Source organism: Ursus maritimus, unplaced genomic scaffold, assembly GCF_017311325.1.
Source record: "Ursus maritimus isolate PB19 unplaced genomic scaffold, ASM1731132v1 scaffold_6, whole genome shotgun sequence".
In the NCBI taxonomy this organism is placed as follows: domain Eukaryota; kingdom Metazoa; phylum Chordata; class Mammalia; order Carnivora; family Ursidae; genus Ursus; species Ursus maritimus.
The window spans coordinates 25,121,038-25,139,835 of record NW_024426774.1 but is presented as its reverse complement, the minus strand read 5'-3'; the positions used below and the strand labels follow the sequence as shown (position 1 = coordinate 25,139,835).

The 18,798-nt window shown below is 35.9% G+C and overlaps 1 protein-coding gene and 1 long non-coding RNA gene across 3 annotated transcripts in view; one reads left to right on the top strand and one right to left on the bottom strand.

Annotated features, from left to right (window-relative positions):
* The window catches only part of LOC121100986, a 20,029-nt gene extending 13,007 nt beyond the window's left edge, over window positions 1–7,022 (top strand). Inside the window, exons 2-4 of the long non-coding RNA XR_005832795.1 lie at window positions 3,087–3,266; window positions 4,172–4,256; window positions 6,531–7,022. This is a non-coding gene — a long non-coding RNA (uncharacterized LOC121100986). The remainder of the gene's footprint in view (window positions 1–3,086; window positions 3,267–4,171; window positions 4,257–6,530) is intronic.
* SPAST (spastin) overlaps window positions 1–18,798 on the bottom strand; it is a 63,310-nt gene that overhangs the window by 1,930 nt on the left and 42,582 nt on the right. For both annotated transcript variants that reach the window (XM_008700556.2, XM_040623072.1), the window contains exons 8-16: window positions 15,696–15,770; window positions 14,595–14,666; window positions 13,173–13,248; window positions 12,841–12,932; window positions 12,611–12,690; window positions 10,091–10,133; window positions 8,670–8,749; window positions 7,032–7,102; window positions 5,595–5,635 (exon numbers count right to left, since the gene is read on the bottom strand). In XM_008700556.2, coding sequence (XP_008698778.2) covers window positions 5,595–5,635; window positions 7,032–7,102; window positions 8,670–8,749; window positions 10,091–10,133; window positions 12,611–12,690; window positions 12,841–12,932; window positions 13,173–13,248; window positions 14,595–14,666; window positions 15,696–15,770 — 630 coding nt within the window. The remainder of the gene's footprint in view (window positions 1–5,594; window positions 5,636–7,031; window positions 7,103–8,669; window positions 8,750–10,090; window positions 10,134–12,610; window positions 12,691–12,840; window positions 12,933–13,172; window positions 13,249–14,594; window positions 14,667–15,695; window positions 15,771–18,798) is intronic.

The window sequence follows — 18,798 nt, the reverse complement described above, 5'->3', positions numbered from 1 at the left end:
TTTCTTTCTTTCTTTCTTTCTTTCTTTCTTTCTTTCTTTCTTTCTTTCTTAGATTTTATTTATTTATTTGACAGAGATAGAGACAGCCAGCGAGAGAGGGAACACAAGCAGGGGGGAGTGGGAGAGGAAGAAGCAGGCTCCCAGTGGAGGAGCCTGATGTGGGGCTTGATCCCAGAACACAGGATCACGCCCTGAGTCGAAGGCAGACACTTTAACGACTGAGCCACCCAGGCGCCCCTATTTTTTATTTATTTTTAAACAGGCTCCATGACCAACGTGGGGTTTGAAATCACGACCCCGAGATTAAGAGTCACAAGTTCTACTGACTGAGCCAGCCAGGCACCCCAAACTTTGTGCTTTAAAAACAAAGTACAGTATACTCTGAATTTATAGCAACAATTTTTAGCACTACCTTTTAAAAACATGGAATTCCAATACAATTATTTGAGTTTCTATTCTCATATAATATTCTTTATATTCCTTTATATTCTATAGAAGTCAAATTGGGTTTATCTCACCTAAACGTGTGTATATACCAGTGCCTGACAATACACTTAGTTATTAAAGTTGTACTGAATAATGACTAAAAAAGAATTCTAGTATACAATTTTAGAAACCAAACTACTTGTGTTCTCCTCTCCTCTTACAAATGCGACTGATAAAATAGATTTCCTTAATCTCTATAATAAAATGCCATTATTATTTATGTATTTTAAAATTTTCTATGGACACTTACATAGTATCCACTATTGCCAGACTGGTTTAAGCATTTTATAAATATTAATGCATAAGTCCAGGACTAACAGCTAAAAGTACTACCATTTATTAATACTAAAACCATTAGATTAAAAATAAATAAACTGGGTAAAAGTATACAGTAGAACCAAAACTTGTAACAATGTAACCTAATACATAATTAGTAGGATGGTCACAAATGGTACCAGTAATGTTATTTCTTGTAATTCATTCAATAGTTTTATTAAATTTTAATTTTAGTGTTCTTCTCTAAAATTCAGTCTAAAATAAGGTTCTAGCTATATGCAAAAGAATGAAACTTGACCACTCTCTCACACCATACACAAAGATAAACTCTAAATGGATGAAAGACCGTGATGTGAGACAGGAATCCACCAAAATCCTAGAGGAGAGCATAGGCAGCAACCTCTACGACATCAGCCAAAGCAACCTTTTTCATGACACATCTCCAAAGGCAAGAGAAACAAAAGATAAAATGAACTTGTGGGACCTCATCAAGATAAAAAGCTTCTACACAGCCAAGGAAACAGTCAAAAAAACTAAGAGGCAGACCACGGAATGGGAGAATATATTTGCAAATGATGCTACAGATAAAAGACTGGTATCCAAGATCTACAAAGAACTTCTCAAACTCAATACACGAGAAACAAATAAACAAATCATAAAATGGGCAGAAGATATGAACAGACACTTTTCCAATGAGGACATACAAATGGCTAACAGACACATGAAAAAATGTTCAAAATCATTAGCCATCAGGGAAATTCAAATCAAAACCACACTAAGATACCACCTTACGCCAGTTAGAATGGCAAAAATAGACAAGGCAAGAAACAATTGTTGGAGAGGATGTGGAGAAAGGGGGTCCCTCCTACATTGTTGGTGGGAATGCAAGTTGGTACAGCCACTCTGGAAAACAGTGTGGAGGTCCCTTCAAAAGTTAAAAATTGAGCTACCCTATGATCCAGCCATTGCACTACTGGGTATTTACCCCAAAGATACAGACGTAGTGGAGAAGGGCCATATGCACCCCATTGTTCATAGCAGCAATGTCCACAATAACTAAATCGTGGAAGGAGCCGAGATGCCCTTCAACAGATGACTGGATTAAGAAGTTGTGGTCCAGGGGCGCCTGGGTGGCACAGCGGTTAAGCGTCTGCCTTCGGCTCAGGGCGTGATCCTGGCGTTATGGGATCGAGTCCCACATCAGGCTCCTCCGCTATGAGCCTGCTTCTTCCTCTCCTACTCCCCCTGCTTGTGTTCCCTCTCTCGCTGGCTGTCTCTATCTCTGTCGAATAAATGAATAAAATCTTAAAAAAAAAAAAAAGTTGTGGTCCATATATACAATGGAATATTATTCAGCTATCAAAAAGAACGATTTCTCAACATTTGCTGCAAGATGGACGGCACTGGAGGAGATAATGCTAAGTGAAATAAGTCAAGCAGAGAAAGACAATTATCATATGGTTTAACTCATTTATGGAACATAAGAAGTAGGAAGATCGGTAGGAGAAGAAAAAGAAAGGGGGGGTAATCAGAAGGGGGAATGAAGCATGAGAGACTGTGGACTCTGAGAAACAAACTGAGGGCTTCGGAGGGGAGGGGGGGTGGGGGAATGGGATAGGCTGGTGATGGGTAGTAAGGAGGGCACGTATTGCATGGTGCACTGGGTGTTATACGCAACTAATGAATCATGGAACTTTACATCAAAAATCAGGGATGTACTGTATGGTGACTAACATAATATAATAAAAAAATATTTTAAAAAATAAATAAAATAAGGTTCTTATATATTTTAAAAATAGTGGATAAAATTATGTTTTAGGTGTGGGATTAAAATTCAAGTAGATATTATACTGAACTATTGAAATAAATGTACTCTATCAGAATGAATTAATGGTATTTTAAAAATATGTATATTTTTCAGGCTCCTGTCATTGCAGTAGGCTAATTTAACACCAGTACTAATAAAAAAGTAGTATAAGTTTCTAATTCCAAACATTATTCCCCATTAAAATGAACCAGGGTTCTTGGGGTGCCTTGCTGGCTCAGTTGGTAGAGTGTGCAACTCTTAAACTCAGGGTTGTGAGCTGGAGCCCCATGATGGGTGTAGAAATCACTTAAAAATAAAATCTTAAAAAAAATGAAGCAGGGTTCCTGTAGAGTTGCTGATTCCAGGTGTTGGGATTAATTGTCTTGTTCCCAGAATGCAAGAACGCTTCTCCAAGTTCTAAAGTAATGTTGAAAGGGCACACCTTACTGTAAAAAAACAGATTTCAGTGGCCAAATGTAACCCTTGAAACATTAAAAAAGTTGTAATTGATTTACAGATGTGTTGGGCATCTTCTGACATGTCTTGTAATGATTCCTACCCTTTGAATGTGGACTGGACGTTAAGAACGGAATACTCCAAAAGTGATGGGATGTCACTTTCAGGATTAAGTGATAAAGACTTTGACTTCCATCTTGCTGGTACTTTCTCTTCTTCCTGGCTTGCTTGCTTTGATGAAGTAAGTACTATGTTGGAGAGGCCGATGTGGAAAAAAACTGAAGGAGGCCTTCAGCCAATGGTTCAAGAAAACTGAGGCTCTCACCTCAATAACCCATGAGAAAGTGAATCTGGCAAAGAACCACGTGAGTGAGTGAGGAAGCAGATCTGCTGTAGTTGAGCCTTGTAATGACTACAGCCCCGACCAACATCTTGATTACAGCTCCATAAGAGACCTCAGCCAACACCCTGATTGCAGCCCTCTAAGAGAGGTCAAAGCAGAGGACTCAGCTAAGCTATGCCCATATTCCCAACTCCATGAAAACGTAAGATAATAAATGTGGTCATTTTAAGCTAAGTTTTTGAGCAATTTGTTATATGGCAATACATACCTATTGCAACAGAACTATCTTGTTTTGAAGTCATGAGTTACTAAAAAAAGAAAATAGACTCAAAATTTCTTTATTCTTCGAATAAAACAGGAACTATATTTAGGTTAACTTTGTCCAGTGAAGAAAAATGTTGCTCAGAGCTCCTGGGTTGCTCATTCAGTTAAGTGTCAGACTCAGTTTCAGCTCAGGTCATGATCTCATGGGTCATGAAATCAAGTCCCATGTCAGGCTCCCCAAGTCAGCTTGAAGATTCTGTCCCTCCACTCCTCCCCCCACTTGTGCGCTCTCTCTCCTTCTCTAATAAATAAATAAGTCTTTTACAAAAATGTTGCTCAAATTTGATTGTATGTATATTCTCAGGATGGGCAAAATATACACAAAGGTTAACAGAGCCACTATCAGTAGAAAACTGGTCTCTTTTCTCATGCAATAATGGACAGATTTGTAAGACTTTCTATGCCCTAAGCAGCCACCCACTTGCTTTCATAAAATCATAAGATATTAATCAAAGTGTATCAAACTATTTCATTTATAGGTACAAGTGGACTTCCCAATGGGCTTTCATAGGAAATGCTATGGCCTTAGAGCCTAGGACAGAGAGAATACTTGCAGATGAGGAGGTGAGTGGATTTTGCCTGTTAAGTCATTTGAGAATTTGTAGACTGCTTCTTACTGAAATTTATTTGCCAGTTGGTGGTTTTAGCTCATTACTGCCTTAATTACTCCCTTTATTCCACATGGTCTTTCCAAGGGACAAACTACAGAGCTCTAAATTGTCACAGAGTCGGCCTCTTTTTCAGTCTGAATTTAGGGGACCAAAGTATAGGCAGTATCCAGTTTACCTGTCCTGGGTCCAAGGCAGGGACTGGTGTGTGGAGAAGAAATAATTCATGCATGATGCTTACTTTTTAGGTAGAAAGGTACTATCAGGTTTATGCTTTAAGAAAATTTAAAAAATATATTTATGGGATATTGTTAAGAAATTAAACTTCTAAAAACCCAGAAGACACTCTGGGAACACAAACTGTATAGTAATAGTTATATTTTAAAAAAGAATTTTAAAAATGTGGAATTAAAATTATGAATCAGATAAAAGGGACTTGAAACTTATACTTTAAATGTGCATTTTTAGGGTAATAGCAGCTAAATGCCAAAGAAGCTATGTGGAATTCTCTATTCCCAAGCTTCATTCATATCAAACACACTCTAGGTAAACTAGAGATGGCAGGGTGGTTGCAATAAGTGTGAGGGTATTCTTAGTAATGCAGCTGATTAACTACCACACACAAAACACCTGAAAACAACTAAGTTTACTTAGAAGCTTGAAGAAAAAAGACTGTCAAAAGGTACTCAGATACATTCATTCTATATGTAGAGTTCACTGTCTCCTCAATAGCTGTTGAAACCTGGGCAGTAAAAAATATCTCTGACATATAAGTTATAAATATAAGACTGATTTTAAATGTTTGCTTACATAGTTATTACAATCATTCTGCATGTCCAGCTTTATATTCTGCAGGCAATCTTTTTCAAAAGCAATGCCTTAGCATCTCATAAGAGGGCCCCCCATATTAAGAAAATGTAATGAATTACATTACAATGGTATTGCTTTTACAAGTACAAAGACAAATGCTGAAAATCTTACAAAATAGAATATCAAGGGATTAACTTGTTACAAAGAGTAAAATTCTCAAGTTTTCTATAATTTTCTTCTCTTTAATATTTATATAATATGATTTGATAGAAAATGACAATGACTATGTACGATATTTTTGTCAATTACCATTGTCAAGAACACCATTAAGAGATTATAATTTGATATGCCCCTATATTTTGAAATGAAGCAAAGTTAACTTTTTCTAGCTTCTAATCACATCAGCTACAAAAATCCAGACAAAAGATATGTCTTACAATATAGAGAACCAGAGCAAAGAAAAGATAATTATAAAATAATATACCTCACTGGCAGACATATTCTTTACTTGTTCTGGTTTCAGTTCTGTAAAATATAAGACAGCCACTTAAAAAAAAAAAAGATTTCTAAGTTTAAATTGCTAAAGAGCAAAACTAAGTACAATGATCTAAAAGTACACGTTCAATATAAATTATTTCCATTAAAAGGAAGATACACATTAAGAGCAAAATTTATAAATGCTTAGAATAACAGTCCTTCTTAGGAGTAACTGGGAGTCAATTTCTTTGCATATTGCTCAAGAACAATAAATTTTACAAATTTGAGAGTGAACTTAAAAGAATGTAGCTTGTTCTTCACAAAGGTGGTATTTTTTTTTAAACCCAGTAACTTTTATCTGTTTCAGAATAATAGCCAAAATATTCTGAAAAAATACAAATGGTTTATATATTACATACTGGTGGAGTATACTATCTGAGTAAGATTTCATGCCTCTGGCAGCAAGAGTTTGACTAGAATGTTTGCCCAGAATTTCAAAATATATTCTCAAGGTTACACTTATTGTTCTCCAAAGCTGCAACAGTCAGTAATGTTTCCTTGCAGGAGATGTGTTCTAGAAGTTGCACGTTCTATGTTCTATTTTATCGTCACAGCCAGCAATCTGAGTGCACACCTGAGAGCATTACCCAGCCACTGCTCATGCTGGCTGTGGAAAAGCAGTTGAGAATATCTAATCTCAACTGATATCATAATGGTATTTCAGAATCAGCAAATAACCTTGAATCAAAACAAAGCAATTCCTCAAAAGATAACATATAATAATACAAATAAAAGCTTCTCTTAGACATTTTAATTTCAAGTGATATCAGAATATTGAAAAGAGCCAAAACAGGTAAGAACATTTCCCCTTTATTTTTCTTTTTTGCTTGCTTAAAAATGTTTTCTTTTCTTTTGTGTTTTCTGCTGGTTACCTCCTATCAAGAAGTGAAACATATGGCAGATGGTGATTTATCGTGCTGAGCACTGTTTAATGTACAGAGTTATCTAATCACTATGTTGTACACTTGAAATGAATATAACACTGTATGTTAACTATAATTCGACAATAAAAATTTTTTAATTAAAAAAAAAAGAAGAAGAACTGACACCTGTTGTTTATAATGGATCATGGTCTACTCACCCATAGCTGTCTTTGTATGGTCTGTGAGCTAAGAATGGTTTCACATTTTTGTTTGTGAAAACAGACAAAAATCAAAATAACGTGCAATGGATATGTGGCCTCACTACCCTAAAATATTTATCAGGTCTTTTACTGAAAAGTTTGCTGACTCTAAGTCTAGAAACTACTTTGTACCAAGTTTTCTAGCAGCTTAAATGCTTTCTTACTAAAACTAAAACAAAAACAAAACTTCTCAATAGGGACTTCTTAAACTTCTAAAGCGGTCTAACAAATATGTCTAAATGTTTCAAGCTCTACACATACCTCGGATAGGACCCAGTGCTGCATCTTTTGCCAAAGCTGTTAGATCACTTCCTGAATATCCATCAGTCATTCTAAGAATAGGAAGAAAGAGCAAATTATTTTCATCTTTGCAGATTTAAAATCTCCATGTGAAAAGAGGGTAAAATCTAGTTTTCCTCTGTCATCAAGCAGACAGCTATGCAATTTGATTTTCAGAAAACAGAAAGGCCCACTTGCTGAAAACAAAAACAGTCTATGGCAGGATCCTCCTTAGATAATACCTGAAATTTTCATCATGAGAATCATTCCTTTAGATTAAAGCATACTGTATCTCCAGGAGGCTCCATTAAATTGTACACACATCCCTTGGAAAGGTAAGACCTATAAGCCATTGCTGGCCAAGTGACACATAACCATAATTTTGCTCTGTAACTTAATGTTTCTTTATCTTGACAAAAAAACACTGCCAGTCAAGGTAGTTTTTTTTTTAATTTTTAATTTTTAAAATTTTTTCAAGTCACTCTATGCTTAACATGGGGCCCAAACACACGACCCTGAGATCAAAAGTCACATGCTCTACCCCGAGCCAGATAGGTCCCAAGGTACGTTTCTGTAAATGTAGGACAAACAGAGTGAAGGAAAGGTCTGGGGTAGAAGCTATTGGCAAAAACAGGCACACCTGAATGGGATGCCACAGTGGAGAGTCCTGGGCAGCCAAGACAGTGTGAAAGGGAACTAAAAACTAGGGGGCTAGGGGGAAGAAAATAAAACAGGAAAAGAAAGCATTTACTTAGCACGTACTATGTTATATAACTACAGAGATCAAACATTAGCTGAATTCTTTATTGGAATGACAAAGAAGAATCTCAGTGTTTCTAAGTGTTGAATTTATTCTTTTTTCATAGGTATCTGAGGACTGAGAGTTTTTACTAAAATTACTAGTTATTCACATACTTCTTGAGTATTTAAACTACCTTACGAAATTTTTAATGACTAAAATTCAACAAGTGCACCTATTATATTCAGTTTCTAATTAAGTACACCACTCATAAAAAAAGCTGAAGATGCAAAAGTTAAAAAAATTATGTGTAATACAAGAGAACAAGCTCATATGACAATATTTGTGTTGGTGTGGGCAGAGATATAAGACATTTTAAATTTTTAAAATTATTTTAATACTACTTAGAAGTGTTTTTTTTTTTTAAAGATTTTATTTATTTATTTGTCAGAGAGAGAGAGCGAGCACAAGCAGGGGGAGCGGCAGGCAGAGGAAGAAGTAGGCTCTCTGCTGAGCAATGAGCCCGATGTGGGACTCGATCCCAAAACAGTGGGATCGTGACCTGAGCCGAAGGCAGGCGATTGACTGAGCCACCCAGGCGTCTCTTTAAGTTTTAATAAATTTATAAAAAGAATGTAGTTCCATCATCAGATATGTAGGTCAGGTCTAATAGAGGATCTAGAAATTTAAATTTAGATATCATATATATAAGAATAAGAAATAAGAAAAAGGGTGAAACAAAGGATGAGATGAAGTTCTCTGAAAAATAAATTACTCAATTCATACTTGAGTTTACCTTAAACAAAAAAGAAAAAGAATTCTTAAGGAAAAAAAAAGATGAAAGAAAAAAGCTTTAAGATAGACCAAATCAAATTACTCACCTAGCTAGTTGTGCTAGTTCTTTTTGGGTCAGTGGGCTTCCTTGTTTACATAACAGATTTTTAAGTAAAAGTAGTCGTGTCTGAAAAGAAATATTAAAGAATTATCATTCCCAAGAATTAGCTTCATGAAATATCCAAAAATTAGGTTCAAATCCAGACCCTCATTTATGAACTGAATGATCACAAATCACTCTCTTAGAGCCTCGCTCATGTCTGTTAACTGGAGTTAAAACTACCATTTTTGGGGGTGCCTCAGTGGCTCAGTGGGTTAAACATCTGACTTTGGCTCAGGTCATGATCTCAGGGATGGAGACCATCAGGCTCTCTGCTCAGCAGCGAGTCTGTTTCTCTCTCTACATCTGCCCCTCCTCCTCACTCGTGCTCACTCTCTCTCAAATAAATAAAATCTTTAAAGAAAAATAAACTACCATTTTGGAGACTTAAAGATAATCCAAATAAAACACTAAAGAAGTAGCTGCTGCTACTATCAAGGATATTAAGGGTCTGAGCTAGACAACCACAATTTTAAATATTTTAAAACTTTTATTTTTTTCTAAAGATGCATTTATTTATTTTAGAGCAAGAGAGAGTGTGAGAGTGCAGTGGGGAGGGGCAGAGGGAGAGACAGAGAGAGTCTTAAGCAGACTCTGTGGCTGAGTGTGGGGTTCGATCTCACAACCTAAGTGGAAACCAAGAGTTGGATGCTTAACCCACTGAGCCACCCAGGTGCCTCAACAATCACAATTTTTTAAGAACACTTTTATAGAACATTAATCTCCCCATTGTAAGTATATAAATCAATGACTTTTAATAAATATACAGTTGTGCAACCACCACCATAATCCACTTTTAGAACATTTCTATCACCCCAAACAGTTCACTTATGCCTGTTTGCAGCTAATCCCCACTCCAACCCCTAGCCTTTGCAAACCACAATTTCCTTTGGTTTCTAGAAATATGCCTTTTCTGGATATATCGTAGAAGTGGAATCATATGATAGGTTCTTTTACATCTGGTGTCTTTCACTTAGTATGTTTTCGAGGTTTTTCCATATTACAGCACGTATAAATACCTCAATCCTTTCGTTGCTAAACAGTATTCCATTAAATGCACATGCCAAATTTGTTTATCCATTCTCTAATTGATGAACATCTTAGATTCCTTACAGTTCTTGGCTATTATTTATAAATATAAAAATTCTTGTACACCTCTTTGTGTAGACATATGTTTTCATCTGTCATGGGCAGATTCTAAGGAAAGGAATTATTGGGTCTTATGGTAAGTTTACATTTGTCTTTTTAAAAAATTGCCGAACTGTTTTCCAATGTGTCTGTACTAAAGACTGGAAGATCAATATTGTCAAGATGGTAAGTCTTGTTTCTGTTTAAAAAAAAAAAAAAAATTCAAACACAGATACATACCTCCTCATTTGGCAAAGACACATAAACCCGTTTGATGAAACGCCTAAAAGAAGGATTCAAACAATTTCAGAAACAGTTTTGAATGTAAAGGTAACTCAGTTCAAGTAGCAAATGACAAGAAAAAAGCTTTAAGTATAACATTTTAATGCATTTTAGTAGTTATCAGTGTGAAGTTATTTTGAGTTACTTGTTTGTTTGAAGATTTTAAGTAATCTCTACACCCAACATGGAGCTCGAACTCACGACCCCAAGATCAGGAGTCTCACCCTCTACTGACTGAGCCAGCCAGGCGCCCCTTGAGTTACTCTTTTAAAACTCTCTAGATAATGTTTAAAAAAATCTTTAATTCAATATAGTCAGAATTAAAGTAACCATTTACATACGTACGTGTGTGTGTGTGTGTATGTATATATATGTGTATATATTTTTTTTTTTAGAGAGAGAGAACGAGCATGAATGAGCATGAGCAGGGGAGGGGCAGAGGGACAGAGAGGGAGAGAGAGAGAATCCCAAGCAGGCTCGACACTGAGCGCAGAGCCCGACATGGGGCTTGAACTCATGACCCTGAGACCATGATCTGAGCTGAAATCAAGAGTCCAACACTCAACCTACTGAGCCACCCAGGGGCCCCTGTATATGCATGTTCTCAATAGCAATAATGTTTTAAAACAAACAAAATATCTAATATAAGCAAAATAAAGAAATCTCTGCTACCTTCTTGAATCTGAAAACAACTAAAACCAAGGACTACAGAAACAGAAAAGTTTCTGTTTCATCAACAAACTCAGGTAACACTTAGACAACTAAAGTGTATGAAGAAGAGCTGCCCAGGGCAGTGAAAATTAAACTGATGAATACACAGGACACACACAGGATCTGTTGCTGCAGATTCCAGACATGGCTATCAGAGCACAGAGCATTCCAAAGGAAATAGAGCATACTCTGAGGAGTAATAAAGCCAACCTCCCATATTTAAGCAACCATGTGAAGAATGGCTCTGTAAATCATGTGACGCCTAGTCAGGAGCAGGAGAATGGCAAGGAAGGTGATGCCAAAAAAAGAAATTCAAAGACACATCACCTTTGTTAGAAGACATCAGTCTGGGAAGATCACAAGCTGTCTTGTGCCGACTAATCTTTATCGGGTAGGGTTTGATTGTGACTCAGGGATACTACCTGTTAGTCCAGACTATTCATAGGACAATGCAAGATACTTGCTCAGTATGTTATTTTTCTAGCTCTTTTCCTATGTTACTCCAAAACTAGGCTTTCCAAGAAAACTCCCCGTTATTCAAGTAAAAATAGTAAGCAAAACAGGCAAAAGCACATGGCTAATTTCTTTAAAATGGCAAAGAAAAGGGAAAAGATTACACTAAATATAGAGAATATACACAAGAAGGTTTTGCCACAGAACAAATTAAATTTGTGATCAAATATCTTTCCATGAAATAAAATAATGTAATGAAAAAAAAGTCTCCTAATAAAACAAGAACTCAATGAGATGTAAGGACTCAAGGCAATGACTTACAAAAGTTCAAGGAAATAAGACAAAAGAAGATGAAAAAACGGGATTGCAGAGATCAGGAACGCAATGAAAATGAAGAAGAAAACCACCACAGACATAGAGGTTACAAAAGTAGTAGCACAAAGAAGATTAGATACAAACCCAGTAAGCAATAAACAACAAACAAGAAAACAAACAAAACAAACAAAACAAAAAAAGACCTAAGAGTTAAAAAGGATCAGAAAGGAAGTTAAAGATATGGAAGACAAAAAGATGCAACATAATGCATAAACTGTGTGTCAAAGAGAAAACCAGAAGAATTAGGAAAAAAAAAAAAAGATGGTATTCAAAATAACTTTCCTAAAACAGAAGAGGTTTCAAACTATCAATTTAAACAAACACCAAATCCCAGAAAAAATAAAGACAGATCAACATATTTTTCAAATAACTAGATTTCAATGGTTAAAAATTATATCCAGTAAAAAGAAAAAATATCAAGTTAATCCATAAATGTGAATAAAAGCAGGCTGGCTTCAGACTTTTACACTGCAGCATTTAATCCTAGAAACGATGGGGCAATGTAATCAATTCCTCAGGAAAATAAAGGGAGGCCCAAGAATTTTATGCTGAGCCAAACTGTCCTCCTAGTAGGAAGGGAATAAATTTGTTCAATCACACAAGAACAAAGAACACAGTTCCTATGAATCCTGCTTTTACTGGCTTCTCATGAAGCCCAGTAAAAGGGAGTAAGAATCAATTCTGGAGTTTTAAGATAATTTAATCCTAATCAGAATAAGCAAGTTGGCTGTAACTACAGAGTGTAAACTAGTTTTCGTGGGATCATGGTGGTTCTGTCTTCAAAATCTGTAGTAATTAATAAGAGGCCAAAGGATGGATACCAGGAGGAAAAAAAAAATTAGTCTGCAAAGTAAGAGTGAAGGAAAGAAGAGATATGTGAGATGAACACAGGAGTAAATACACCTGTAACTGATGTGTGTTTCCACATAATCTCCCTACCTGAGAACAGCCTCATCAAGCTCTTGTGGCCTGTTAGTTGCACCCATTACAAGCACTCTGTCATCTCCAGCAGATTGTACCTATAAGCCAAAAAAATTTTTCAGTACTTTTAGATAGAGTAATAACAAAAACATGATAAAGGTATCTGTATTTCTAAATTTGGGTCATTTAACAGGAAAATATATACACTAAAATACTATCACCTTAAAAATACCATAATCAGTACTTACACCATCAAATTCTATTAGAAATTCAGTTTTTAGACGTCTACTAGCATCATGTTCTCCTTCTCTTCTTTCACACAGAAGGCTATCAACTTCATCTAAAGGAAATACAAGGATAAGACTTTAATTAAAAGCCAAGCTATATGAGTCATCTGAGATTAATCTAGTTTACTACTTAAGTTATTAATATCCTGGGTCCTACTCAATTCATTAGTGTTTAACTTTGCACTTCTTTAAAACTTTTTCCTTCTGAGTAATCTTTCCTATCATACCTCTCAAATTTGGAAAGGGGAAATTCATAAATACTCAACTAACTTAGTTATAAAACATGTTCTTACCTATAAAAATTATAGAAGGCTGAAGTTCTCGAGCCACAGCAAAAAGAGCTCTCACCAACTTCTCTCCTTCTCCCACCTGAAATGAGGCATTATACATTATAATACACAGAAAATGCACCATTATTCCAGCTGCTTAAATTTCATGATTGAAAACCTAGAACCTAGGAATTCACTTTCCTTTCTTTGCAACAATCAAAGATTTGGTTTAGGGAATTGGTGGGGAGGAGGGCTACTGAATTGTCTCTTACAATAAAAAAATAGACTATTATTTAATACAGTCTGATAAGTACATTATTATTATTATTATTTATTTTTTGGGTGGGTGCTGAAACCTGGATCTGGCCTGGTAAATACTTTAAAAAATGAAATATATCTCTGTTCTGCTTGACCTTGCATTCCTAAGTCTTGAGAATGAAGTAGCTATTACGGGTATAACTAGTGGGAAAATGGAATATTAGGGGAAAGAAAGAGATACTGTACATATTTCTTAAGCCCTCAGTTGTAGGGTATATTCATAAAACCAGATACGCTGGAAAGTGCTCTCCTAAACTAAACTTACTTAAATTCATTCTCACCATTACCACTGTTGATAAGTATAAAAATATTTCTAGGTAGCCGAAGAGGTCTATGAATACCCCCTGAAATATTCCAGGGGCTGAGACACTACTAAAACCATTCTATGCACTAAAAACATCTAATGAAAGGGGCATGAGGTTTGGAGTAATCTACTGTAAAATCCTCCACCTTCTAGGTGGCATCTATTTTTTTAATTGAAAATTTCATTAAAGAAAAAAAAGAATAGCCTCAGATTTAGAATCATCAAAACAAATATTCACAGAGCTAGAAGGAAGTGCAGGAGATCACCTCTTACAACATCAACACTTCATAAATAAAGTGAGGCCTAAAAGTGGTATTTTCTTAAGGCCAGCTCTATACCCAAAAGTTAGGCTGGAATTCCTCTCCTCAAACTTCCAAGACAGTGTCTTCCAGTGTATAATGTTGGGTACACCTATTTTAATAAGAATTTTACTTATAAAACTTCACATAGAAAGTAAAATTTAACCAAGAAAAGAGGTATCATTTTACAGTTACTTTTAATTATTTACAAAAATGAGAACCCTGCCAATACTTGATCTTGGACTTCTAGTCTTCAAAACTGTAAGACAATAAATTTCTGTTGTGTAAGCCAGCCAGCTTATGGTTTTTCCCATACAGCCCCAGCAAACTAAAACAGCATTTGACAGCACAATTCTAACTTTAAAAGAGGTCAACTTTCTATTTTGAAGAATGATTGATTTTCGTCATATCTGAATACAGATATAAAACTCAAAAATATTCTTTGTGTAATGTTATTAGCATTTACACTTAGTAACATTTAGACAATAACATAAAACATGACAATATTAGAAAAAGAACACTCACATATTTTGAAGTTAAACTTGCAGCACTTATATTAAAGAAGGTTGCATTAGATTCGGCAGCTACTGCTTTAGCCTTAAAAATCACAAGGGCAAATATTACATTAGTTCAGTATCTTCCTTTAAAAAGATAATATTTGATCAATTTAAACACTAGCAAAGATTTTCCAAAAATATAAAGTATGACACAATTCCTGACATGTAGCAGGCAATCAGTGTGTTTCCTTCTCAGCAAAGAGGAAAAGGTCTAGGAAGAGCTTTGCTTCTTTCCATTCTCTTTATCTTTTTTAAGGGGTAATACATAAGGAGAGGTTAAAAAAGGGTGTTGCTTTCTTCTTAATTACGAAAAGGTAACTGTTTGGAGAGAGATAAACAGCTAAACTCTTCTCCTCTTTACTTTTCCCTTCTAGAAGAGCTATGCAGGAGAAAGAGTTATCCAGATCCCAGTAAAAACTTGGGCAAAAGGATACTGAAAAAAAATCTGTAATATGTCAATTATACTTCAATAAAAAAGAAGGAAGGAAAAAAGTATATTATGTGATTATTTAAATAAAGCTGTTAAGATAGTAAAAATAAAAACAAAACAAAAAACTAACAGGGTTAGAAAGATACCCAATATAGTAAGGTAAGCTCTTCTGGAGTAAAAATATTATTTAACTTGGGTAAATAATGAAAAATACACTGTTAAATTTAACCAGCCCAAAACATCCTACTGAAGATAACATATTTGGTTTTCCATTTATTTCATCATCGAAAATACGTTTAAAAACTTAAGAGAAGTGTATTATAGCAAAAAAAAAATCATAAAAATAATCAACTCAGGGACAGTGTAAAGTTTCTTTTTTTCATATTACTCTTTCTAACTACCTAAATAGAACATTCAAGGGGCACCTGGGTGGCTCAGTTGGTTAAGCATCTGTCTTGGGCTTGGGTCATGATCCCAGGGTCCTGGGATAGAGCCCCTCGTTGGGTTACCTGCTCAGTGGGGAGTCTGCTTCTCCCTCTCCTGCCTCTCCCCCTCACTTGTGCTTGCTCTCTCTCTCAAATAAATAAAATTTCAAAAAAAAAAAAATATAGAACTTTCAAATTTTAAAAGAATTCTTACCAGCATTGTTTTCCCATTTCCAGGTGGACCAAAGAGTAACAATCCTCTGGCAGGAGCTCTAAGCCCTGTGAACAACTAACAACATATAGTTTAGTTTACAACTATGATTTTGGAGACATTTTTTTCCAGACATTTTAAGTAGTGTCATCTAAAAAGCACCATTTTTCTGTAGCATCTTCCCAAACAGAACTCGTCAGAGCTCTAAAGAGAACACATAATCAATAAATTGGTATAATTATTAAAAACAGAAGAAAAAAAATTTAAAAATTCTCACTGAAAATGAAAGCAAATTGGTTAAACAAGACATACTGAACATAGGTATGCTTCTCTACTTCCTTTGGAAATCTCACCAAAATAATAGTAAATGAATAAAGAAAATATAAATCTTCAAAATAAAAAGAATAAGAAAGGAGACAATAGAAGACACAGTAAATTTTTGTAGAGGGAGAAATGACAAAGTGTGGTAAATTCTTGAGCAGATCTGAGGGAGCTAAAACCCAAGCACTGCTTATGAAGGGATACGCAGGATAAAAACAGCAAGCTGATGTGAACAAAAATCCTGCAAAAAGCTCAGGAGGTGGAGACATGATGTATCAGAGAAAGCAGCAGGAAGGCAGACGGCCAAAAACAGAGGAACTGGCTGTAAGTTTATATGAGGAATAACTGAACTCATGTGCCTGTCCCCTACACCAAGATCATTCAAGCAAGTAATCCTCTTCCACAAACAAAGGAAGAAGTTTTGTTCTTTAAAGATATTAAACCAGAGTCTCCAGACACAGAGACATGAGGCATGGCAGGGAATCAAGAGTGAAGCACGAGATTCATACCACTTTGCTTAATAGTAAAGGTGCACATATTTTTAAGTTGAACCATATGAAATGGCTGATATTCAACTTTTCTTTTTAATGATTTTTTATTATATTATGTTAGTCACAATACAGTACATCCCCGGTTTCCAATGTAAAGTTCGATGATTCATTAGTTGCGTATAACACCCAGTGCACCATGCAATACGTGCCCTCCTTACTACCCATCACCGGTCTATCCCATTCCCTCACCACCCTCCCCTCTGAGGCCCTCAGTTTGTTTCTCATAGTCCATAGTCTCTCATGTTTCATTCCCCCTTCTGATTACCCCCCCCTTTCTTTATCCCTTTCTTCCCCTACCGATCATCCTAGTTCTTATGTTCCATAGATGAGAGACATCATATGATAGTTGTCTTTCTCTGCTTGACTTATTTCACTTAGCATTATCTCCTCCAGTGCCGTCCATGTTGCAGCAAATGTTGAGAATTAGTTCATTCTGATAGCTGAGTAATATACCATTGTATTTGGACCACAACTTCTTAATCCAGTCATCTGTTGAAGGGCATCTTGGCTCCTTCCACGATTTAGTTATTGTGGACAGAGCTGCTATGAACACTGGGGTGCATATGGCCCTTCTCCACTACGTCTGTATCTTTGGGGTGAACACCCAGTAGTGCGAAGGCTGGATCATAGGGTAGCTCAATTTTTAACTTTTTAAGGGACTGCCAGACTGTTTTCCAGAGTGGCTGTACCAACTTGCATTCCCACCAACAATGTAGGAGGGACCCCCTTTCTCCACATCCTCTCCAACAATTGTTGTTTCTTGCCTTGTCAATTTTTGCCATTCTAACTGGCGTAATGTGGTATCTCAGTGTGATTTTGATTTGAATTTCCCTGATGGCTGATGATTTTGAACATTTTATCATGTGTCTGTTAGCCATTTGTATGTCTTCATTGGAAAAGTATCTGTTCATATCTTCTGCCCATTTTTTGATTTGTTTATTTGTTTCCCGTGTATTAAGTTTGAGAAGTTCTTTGTAGGTCTTGGATACCAATCCTTTATCTGTAGCATCATTTGCAAATATATTCTCCCATTCCGTGGTCTGCCTCTTAGTTTTTTGACTGTTTCCTTGGCTGTGCAGAAGCTTTTTATCTTGATGAGGTCCCACAAGTTCATTTTATCTTTTGTTTCTCTTGCCTTTGGAGATGTGTCATGAAAAAGGTTGCTTGGGCTGATGTCGTAGAGGTTGCAGACTATGTTCTCCTCTAGAATTTTGATGGATTCCTGTCTCACATCGAGGTTTTTCATCCATTTGGAGTTTATTTTTGTGTATGGTGTGAGAGAGTGGTCAAGTTTCATTCTTTTGCATGTAGCTGTCCAATTTATCCAGCACCATTTATTGAAGAGACTGTCTTTTTTATACCAGATGTTTTTTCCTGCTTTATCAAAGATTAGTTGCCCAAAGAGCCATTTCTGGGTTCTCTAATCTGTTCCGTTGGTCTATGTGTCTGTTTTTGTGCCAGTACCATGCTGTCTTTGTGATCACAGCTTTGTAGTACAGCTTGAAATCCGGCATTATGATGCCCCCAGCTTTGTTTTTCCTTTTCAACAGTTCCTTGGAGATTCGGGGCCTTTTATGTTTCCATACAAATTTAAGGACTATTTGTTCCAGTTCTTTGAAAAATGTCATTGGTATTTTGATCGGGATAGCATTGAAAGTGTAGATTGCTCTGGGTAGCATGGACATTTTAACTATGTTAATTCTTCCGATCCACGAGCATGGAATATTTTTCCATCTTTTTATGTCTTCCTCAATGTCTTTCAAGAGTGATTTATAGTTTCTAGAATATAGGTCCTTTACGTCTCTGGTTAAGTTAATTCCAAGGTAACATATGGTTTTTGGTGCTATTGTAAATGGGATGGGTTCCCTAATTTCTCTTTCTTCAGTCTCGTTATTCGTGTATAGAAATGCAACTGATTTCTGAGTACTGATTTTGTATCCTGCCACATTACTGAATTGCTCTATAACTTCTAATAGTTTGGGAGTGGATTCTTTTGGGTTTTCCATATAGAGTATCATGTCATCTGCAAAGAGAGACATTTTGACTTCTTCTCTGCTGATTTGGATACCTTTGATCCCTTTTTTGTCTGATTGCTGTTGCAAGGACTTCTAGTACTATGTTGAATAATAGTGGCGAGAGTGGGCATCCTTGTCGAGTTCCTGATCTTAAGGGAAAGGCTTCCAGCTTTTCCCCATTGAGAATAATATTTGCTGTAGGCTTTTCATAGATGGCTT